This window comes from Tupaia chinensis, unplaced genomic scaffold, assembly GCF_000334495.1.
Source record: "Tupaia chinensis unplaced genomic scaffold, TupChi_1.0 Scaffold000216_1, whole genome shotgun sequence".
Classification (NCBI taxonomy): Eukaryota; Metazoa; Chordata; class Mammalia; order Scandentia; family Tupaiidae; genus Tupaia; species Tupaia belangeri.
Genome location: NW_006159691.1, coordinates 1,804,705 through 1,814,011, shown reverse-complemented (window position 1 = coordinate 1,814,011; position 9,307 = coordinate 1,804,705). Strand labels below are relative to the sequence as shown.

Here is a 9,307-nt window from a genome sequence, read left to right as displayed (position 1 = left end):
TTCCCTCACACCAGTCACCACTAAGTCGCCCTTCCTTTCTCCCTCACACCAGCCACTAAGTCGCCCTTCCTCTCTCCCTCACACCAGCCACCACTAAGTCGCCCTTCCTCTCTCCCTCACATCAGCCAACATTTACCCAGCTTGATAATGACAGCTGTAATAAAAACTACCACGTATTGATCATTTGCCTTATGTTGCACCCTGTATAAAGCATCTTCTGGTATATTTCATATCTTTCCAAGTCTATGTGATGCCTACATTCTTGTCCCCATGTTGCAGATGTAAAAACCAAGACTCAGAGCAGCAGTCTAATAATAGTTCAGAGTGACAGCACTATCTGAGATGGAATTCAGCCTCTGGATTGTCTCACTTGGAGCATGAGTTTTGGTTTTTTTTTTTTTTTGTCTTCTAGATAATAATTTTAATTACTCTGAACTGACATAATTTAGTATCAAATGTTTAACAAGCACCCCTTAAAACTGCTAACTATAAAATCAGCATTATTTATTTGTAGCTGATTGTCTATAAAAAAAATTAATCACTTTTTCTTTTGACAAAAGATAGTAGAAATCCCAAAAAATAAGGGAGAGATTATGAATTAAAAGTCTGATTTACTAATCTAGCACCATAATTCCAGTCTCAGAACCTCCCAAGCAGCTGGAAAGAGAACAGAGAAAGAGGTGAAGATGTTGGAAACACAAGGATGGTTCTTAACTGTGGCCCCATTTTTGCTTTGAGACAATACAGGGTCTAGCAAAGAAGGAAATCATTGAGACTAGAGGTGAAAACAAAAGTTTTAGGTTTGGATGGTAAAGAAGGCCCTCCAAAGTAGTAGATTCAGTGTATCCAGAAGGCAGCGCTGGAGTCAGCCTCATGAACTAGGGGTTTTCTTCTTGGCATCAAAGTCCTTCATAATTTCTTCAAGCTTTTTAGTCCAGTTTGGTATGCCATAGTTCTGAGTCAGATACATTCCAACCACATTGCCCAAAGTAAATCCAAGCTCAATGTTTTAGGGTGGCAGGGCAGAGGCACGAAGAAAAGCCCATAGGCCACTGGTAAGGGGATGACCAGGCACAGGCATTTTGGGATGGCAGGACCCACACCCAGGCTGGTCTGCTGGGGTCCAGTGCCCCTAAGAAGACCTCCGTGTCTGCAGGCTCCACTCCTGGGCAGCTGTACTCACCAGGAACTGGAGCATGAGGTCGGCCAGGAGGGCATGAAGGGTGGCTGCTGGATCATGCATTTCTAACTACTATACAATAATGTGTTCTTTTTTGCAATCCAATGACTGTCAACCGTGTCCGAAACAACCTGCCACATTTGATTACACCTGCAATATCATTCCTTCTCCCAGATAATCAGCCCTGTTTTTGGTTATGAGGGATTTAATGGGCCCTACTTGAGTAGCATAGGTAACTTTCCCTAGTTGGGAAGCATGGATGATTTGATATCAATATGGTATGATTGCTGGTCTATGAAGGCTTTGGCTCTGGCTCTAAAGACCACACTTTATCTGACTGACCCTTCTGACCATGCCTTTATCTTGTCTTCTAGATATAGAAATAGGATTCTGCCTCATACCCTTATACTAGAGCCCCTGCTTTAGTTCTGTGCCTGTAATTCCACCTCCACCAAGACAGAGGGCTTGTTCTCACTGATATTCCAAGGTTGGATTCCTGCCCCAGAGCATAAGTTTTAGCTGCACATCCTCACCTCCTGCCAGGCCTCCCTTGTGCTGACTCCTCAGTGCTGGACCTCATCCTGTAGTGAATGACCAGTTTATCAGGATCATCCACCCTACTCCAGGTGGTCTGATCCCACTGTAGCTAGCTTGCCGCCCTCCTCACAGTCAATCAGACTTTTCCTCTGATGGAATCATTGCAACTGATGAGAATTTTATCCATATTTATTTCGGCAAATTTTTTGATCATCTGTCAGTGTCAACATGACAGACTTGGCACTAGATAGAAATTGAAGAAAGTAGACACTCTCATTGCTTTAAGGAGCTTACCTTCTGATGACAAAGTCATATGAAAGACAGATAATTATGAAAGAGCCTGACATATACTATCATAGAAGTTTCTAAATTATCCTGTCCTGGGACCAGCAGTTGGCGTAATGGCTATGTCGCTGGACTCCAATGTAGTCGACCACGGCTCAAGTCCCGAACCTGGTGGCTTAAACTCATGTCGGGTGCATGTGCGTGCATGCCCGGGATCCAGAGAGGAAAATGAAGGAGAAGGGATTGCGGTGTGGCCATCCCCTGGGAGGTGATTTCTTGCTTTCTGTCTCTCTGTCTCTTTCTGTCTTTCTGGCGAGCATATGCGCCCTATAGCAAAAAACTCTCATTATCGTGTCCCTACACTCAGAGCTGAAAGAACTCTGTTTTCCTGCCCTTCCTCTTTCTTGGATAGTTATTATTCATTTGCCAGTAGAGATGGGTTGCAATACCACATTTCGCCAGTATGTGTTGCCACCTAACACATACTGTGCCCAAGTCCAAGAGGAAGTTTCTTTTATTTAATTGTCATGACTTGTCATTCATTCAGGGCCAAGTAAGAGATGATAAGTCTTGATCAGGGCATCAGTTGTTGGGACAGGGAGCAGTGGAGGAATTCAAGGACTACATAAGAAGTAGGATGTGAATGGAGAGCAGGGAAGGAAGCCAGTAGAGGGAGGTACAGAAGTCACAACTATACAGTTAATAATAAAAAGGAAGGGCTTAGGGAAGTCCATGCAAACTATTAAGCCACAGTTTAGATCATTAGCTTTAGATTATAAATTGAGTACTCCAACCATAAAAAGTATGTTTGGAAATAAACCCTAGCTTATTTGAATGACGACGATTAGGACTGTTGTTAGCAAACTAATAACTACGAGCCATCAACCCACATGGTCAAGCCCCGCTACAGAATTATTGGGTTGTCGAAAAAGTCGTCATGTATTTTTCTGTTTTTCTATGCAAAAATGTGTCATAACTTTTCTGACAACCCAATCTTCTTACAGTTGGCAAGAGGTCAAAGGGAATTCTCTGTGGAGTTCTCTGAGCACACATAATCACTGCTGGATATTGTATTAGTATCTCACTCATTTGTCCCAACTCTGCAAGCATCTCTCCATTATAATCCCCATCTCACAGAGAAGAAAGTGGAAGTGTGACATTTGAAGATCTTTTCCATGTGGAAGAGAACCTTAGACCATTTGCTTCAGAAAACCCACAGTCTTTCTATTGCATTGTACTTCCTGAGGCCATCCACAGATTTCCATAGAGCACCTGAATCCAGTATGAATGGCCAGCCTTGGGCTCCAGGAGCAGAGTTTCAAAAAACTCATCCACGGTAATGTATGACAAAGAAGTGGCAGAACCCTGGGGACAGACATTATGTCTTAGGACTCTGCACCAGCTGTTGGCCAGGTCAGGAAAGACCAGGTGGTGGGACCAGCAGTTAGCATAATGGCTATGTTGCTGGACTCCCACGTAGTCGACCGCGGTTCGAGTCCTGGACCCGGTGGCTTAAATTCACACCGGGCACGTGTGCATGTGTGCCCAAGATCCCGAGAAGAGAATGGACGAGAAGGGATTGTGGTGTGGCCATCCCCCCTGGGGGGTGATTTCTCGCTTTCTGTCTCTCTGTCTCTCTCTGTCTGTCTGGCGAGCGCACACGCCCTATAGCAAAAACCTCTCCAAAAAAAGAAAAAAATAAATAAAAAGACCAGGTGGTAACTTGAGAAAAGCAAGCACAGCCGTTCACTATGCTCCCACATGAGTGTACTTACTGAAGGCAGATGTTGAGTTTGGAAATCAGTCTCAGAAAGGCCCAAATGCAGAATCTGGATCCAGTCAGTCGACCCAATATTTTAATTAGTGATCATGTTTTGCAGTAGACTCTGAAAGCAGAGAATGAGTTTTGCTGTATCTATCCCTTAGAACGAGAGGAGATTCTGTGGAGATTGCAGAGTCAAGGGTTGGTGCTATTCATCTTCAAAGGGACTTGCTAACATAACAAACCCTCTTTCCTCAACTTCTGAATCCACTAAGCCTCAAGTGAAAATAGTGTTCTATCTCTTGGAAAAGTATTCCAGTCTGCAGAATCAGTCTCTTGATAAGGCACTAATTACTGAAGCAGTTTTAGCAGGTACAAAGGCATTTTTTTAATAGTTTTAATTATTCAAAAGCCTGATTAATTATCTAGTCCATGGATCAGAGGCCAAAGGGGGATAAAACTGGATGAAAATAGTTACCATGACAGGGTGAAGAGAGAGTTTAGCTGCCTTCAAACAGAAAGCTGCTTTCCATGACTTTGTAGTTGGATTCTGTGCCTCTCTGAGTTCACAGAGGATGGGCCACTGGACTGGTCGTTAGGAGACGTGGGTTCCAGGCCTGGGTCCACACAGTCCCGTTGCACCCTTGGCTAGTTCGCTTTCACTTACAAGGACTCTGTGAAATTAGTTGGTGAGATACAGAGGATACAACCGATAGGCTGTGGCCCTCTGTCAAGTGCTGATGTGTAGTTCTTCAGGGCTTTTGGTTTTAAGGTATAGACTCCATTGGAATATTTATCTGTACACAATGAAAATCCAGGGAACGTTCATAAGCATGAGGGCTTTGATCACATTTGGAGTTGAGAAAAGAGTCAGAAAACTGTGTAGGGTAGATTAGCAGGGGAGAGGCTCATAGAGGTTAACCTGATACATGTCAGGCAGGGTGTGTCCCTCTGTGTAAGTCTGTTTCTGGGCAGAAAAAAAAAAAAACTATCCTCATTCATTGAAAGACTCACATATATCTGTATCCCTTTTTTCTTTTCCTTTTTCCTTTTTGGTGGCACAATGTGGATCCTAGTCATAGGGAATGACAGTGCCAAGGGCCTGAGGCAGGACTGTGCACGTCATGTACAAGGAACAACAGGAAGGTCACTGTGGCCTGAGTTGAATAGAAGAGGAGAAAATGGTAGGTGAGAACCCAAGGGAGACGGGCCTAGAGCACATGGAATCTCATAGGCCAGAGAAGGACGTGGAGGGTATTCTAAATGTGCGTAGAAGCCTTTAGAGGCAATTAAGGGAAGGTCTGTCATGGAGCAAATCGCCGTAACTTCTGGTAGAACGTGGTGCACCATGGAGAGACACAAAATGTTCAAGAAGTGGCCAGCCACAGTGGCGTCGTGTTAGCATGGTGCTCCACGATGCTGGGCCATATGAAAAGGTCCTAGGTTTATGTTCTGAGTCTCCCTGTGCACACCAGGTCCTCGTGCACGAGCCTGTGGTCTTGGATGGCCGAGGTTCAAGGTGGAACATAATGTAGGAACCTTGTTGAGGACCTCTCTTCCTCTGAGGAAGTGAATAGATACTTCTGTTTAAGTTAAAAAGTGTTCAAGAATTTATGGGTGAGGGATTATGTCAGATTCTGAAGAGCAAGAAAAGCTTCAAGAAGGAAGGGGTACTTGAACTGAATATTACATGGAAGGAAGCCAGTATTTCAAATGAAGGGAAAGCTGTGAGTTTATGGGGTTCACTGGTTGATTTGTTCACTCACTCACTTACCATGGCCCGTCTTTGTACTGTGTCTTATACTAGGTCTAAGGATACATTTTACTCAACCATACACCTGTCGTCACAGTTCATAATGCAGACTGGGTGGTGTGATCAGCAGTTAGCGTAGTGGCTATGTAGCTGGACTCCCATGTAGTCGACCCTGGTTCATGTCCCGGACCCAATGGCTTAAAACTCACGCCGGGCACATGTGCGTGCGTGCCCAAGATCCTGAGAGGAGAAAGGAGGAGAAGGGATTGAGGCCTGGCCGCCCCCCCTGGGGTGTGATTTCTCACTTTCTGTCTCTCTGTCTCTCTCTGTCTGGCGAGCGCATGTGCCCTATAACAAAAACCTCTCCAAAAAATAAATTAAATTAAATTAAAAAAATAATGTAGACTGGGTGGAGAGAAGGGATTAGACTGGTATCAGTTCTGACTAAGCCACTGAGACCCTGGACTTGTTACTACAGTATAGCATGCCTAGATTGTGGTGCAGTTCTGTGCCAACTTCTCTAAGATTCAGGCAGGTATTGGTGATTAAATATCATTAATGACATTTCAAAGATTGTTATACTTCATCAGTAAACCTACCTCACATTTCCTCAGTCAAGAAAAACTATAATACATTTAGCCACCAGTATTTCCCAGGTCTTAATAATGGTTCATTGTCTCAAAAGAGGAGGGGAGAAAGAATGAAGAACAAAAATCAAATCCATTCTAAAATAATAAGTCATCCCAAAGAACAATGATCTCGCCTCAATGTTAATCGAGCTCTTTAGGAAGTGCTGCTTCTGTGCCAGGACTTTTCTAAATATTTCACAGAAGCAGCAGTCTGTTGCCTCCAGGCACGTATCTCTCCACCCTCACTTCTGGAACATGCATCACCTGAAGTCCAGCTTCCAGCTTGTGCATCACTCTGCAGGAGGGCCACACTGCAACCTACGTGGACAGCCAGAAGTGTCAGGGATTGAAATCTCCTCCCTGCATCACACTCACATGTGCACATGCACATGCAGGCACTCACACACAAGAGTCCTCAGTTAAGGATAAGAGGAAATTGGTGTATAAATACCTCAGTTCCGGGACCAGCAGATGGCGTAATGGTTACATCTCTGGACTCCCATGTAGTTGACTGCGGGTTGAACCTTACATCTCCCCTCTTGGAATAACAAACTCATTGACAAGAACTGTCATCGACTGTGCTTTATCTTCTGTGTGCTACTAACTACTAACGTACCTACTCATGTCAGGTGTGTGTGCGTGCATGCCCAAAATCTCAAGAGGAGACTGGAAGAGAAGAGAGTGCAGCATAGCCATCCCCCCCAGGGGGTGGGGGAGATGATTTCTTGCTTTCTGTCTCTGTTTCTCTGGTGAACACACATATCCCACACAAAAATCTCTCTAAAAACAAACAAACAAACCCAGCTCCTCTACCCCTTGGGTATGTGTTTTACTCTGAGGTACATGTTCTATACAGTCTCCCAGAGCCTCCCAGTGGAATTAAACTCAAATCACCTGCAGAAGTCACTTGCTCTGTAACTCCCTGTCTATTGGCCACTCTCTTTCCTGTCTCCCTTTACTCCTTCTCAACCTTTACTTCTCAATTAACTACTTGTTCTTAATTCATGTCTCAGGGTCTTCCTCTGAGGGCACTCAGGTGAAGATACAGCCCTTTGATGGAAGGAGGTGCCATTATTATCATCCTTATTTTGCAGCCAAGAAAACCAAATTAAAGAAAGGTTGCAAATTTTGCCCAAGGTCACAGAATTGGTAAGTATCAGATCCTGGCTTCAAACCCAGCCACTGGGTCCAAAATCTTGCCATTAACCCCAGCACTCTTCTGTCTCTAGGAGGAAATAGAGAACTCTCTGGAAGAACATCACAAACCCTGAGCCCTAGCCTCATTTCATAGGCTTTGAGTGACCCACAGGTTGGTGAGCTACATGGATGAATACTCATTTTTCCAGATTCATCTGTAACCTCTTCTTTGGAGATTTCAGCATGTAATTCAGAAGTGTGTTTGAGAAGGTATTTGATGTGATTTTCAATGCAGTGCAGCCACAAGGTGATCCATCAGCCAGTTCTCTTTGACAGAGAATTGATCTCCCAGGTCAGGAAGCAAACCTCAATTTACGTAGGATGCACTTGGAATGCACCTTCCTAGTAGCACACAGAAGATAAAGCACAGTCGATGACAGTTCTTGTCAATGAGTTCGTTATGCCAAGAGGGGAGATGCAAGGCAAGAGCGAGATGTGAGTGTGACTGCTAATACCCCCTGACGTATGGCTTTTATTTATTTTTATTTTTTGATATGCGAAACACTTTGAGTCTTTTAGCCTTGCCTGTCAATTTCTTGACGTTTCCAAGTCCTCTTTTGATCCAGATTTCTTCACCCAATAGCACAAAAGCAAAATGAGTACTTACTTGGCTCACAGGCCATCAACCATCCTTTTTCTTTCAAACTAGATCTCTCTGATTTTTCAATTTTGCTTTATGTCTGGGTGAGTAATTTCAGAACCACAAGGTTGGTGAAATCTGAGCTTCCCCCACGCAGGATTTCTTGCCTTCACACAAAAAGAAAAGCCCATTGTAGCAAATTGTCTGTGTGATTCATTTGTTGCAGATACCAATGAAAAAATTTTTTTTCTTAAAGATATTTTTAAGATCCTGGACCACGGTGATAGGAAATAGCCCTAGCAAGTGAGCAAAGTAAGACAAAAGAGTTTAATATTAGATTTATTTTTGTTATTAGAAAATGTTATCCTTTTTACTTTTTGAGTGAAATTTGAGCTCTAGAGAATGAGAAATTGAAGAATGGAAGATCTGATCAGAACTGCCTCTGCTGGCCTAAAGATTAATGTTTTCAACATACAAATTTACTTTTCTTATGATGAGGTTTTCTATTCTTTATTCATATCTGTAAGAAATTAAAAATCATGTGGCTTGTTTCTTCCTACTTCTCAGACAAGCTTACCATGCTTAACCAACAGATAGAACTAAGTTTAAAAGAAAGAGCAGGGGAGGGAGGGAAGGAGGACAAGAGTGAAATGAGAGATGGGAACCAGCAGTTAGCGTAATGGCTATGTCGCTGGACTCCCATGTAGTCGACCGTGGTTCGTGTCCCGGACCCGGTGGCTTAAAACTCACACCGGGCGCGTGTGCGTGCGTGCCCAAGATCCCGAGAGGAGAATGGAGGAGAAGGGATTGCGGCGTGACCATCCCCCCTGGGGGGTGATTTCTCGCTTTCTGTCTCTATGTCTCTCTCTGTCTGTCTGGCGAGCGCACGCGCCCTACAGTGAAAATCTCTCAAAAAAAAAAAAGAGTGAAATGAGAAGGAGGAAAGGAGGGGAAAGGGAGGAAGTGAGTGAGAATAGTACCTGGAGGACATTCTTTGAATTTCAAACCTACAACAATATCATTGCACATCTACTATGAAAGTGCAATGAAGCAGCTTACCCAGAAGAAAAAATTAACCCAATTAAAAGATGGGAAAATGAGCTGAATAAACAACTCTCTAAGGAAGACATATAAACAGCCAAAAAGCATATGAAAAAATGTCCAACATCCCTCATCATAAGGGAGATGCAGATCAAAACCACAATGAGATGCCAACTAACCCCAGTCAGAATGGCGAAGATTAAAAAAAAAAAAATACTAATAAGTGCTGGAGGGGATGTGGTGAAAGGGGAACACGCCTCCTGCATTGTTGGTAGGAATGTAAATTGTCCAGCCACAGTGGAGAACGATATGGAGGGTCCTCAAAGATCTTTAAATAGAACTG

General features: G+C 43.7%; 2 protein-coding genes across 2 annotated transcripts in view; both read right to left on the bottom strand.

Annotated features, from left to right (window-relative positions):
* PTPRT (protein tyrosine phosphatase receptor type T) overlaps positions 1–9,307 on the bottom strand; it is a 1,472,724-nt gene that overhangs the window by 1,235,675 nt on the left and 227,742 nt on the right. The gene's annotated exons all lie outside the window — the stretch shown is intronic.
* On the bottom strand, positions 872–1,198 carry LOC102498869 (short transmembrane mitochondrial protein 1-like). The gene is made up of 2 exons (XM_006147587.1): positions 1,184–1,198; positions 872–1,000 (listed from the first exon to the last, which is right to left on the bottom strand). Exons 1-2 carry the CDS (start codon positions 1,196–1,198, stop codon positions 872–874), a joined length of 144 nt encoding a protein of 47 aa, XP_006147649.1.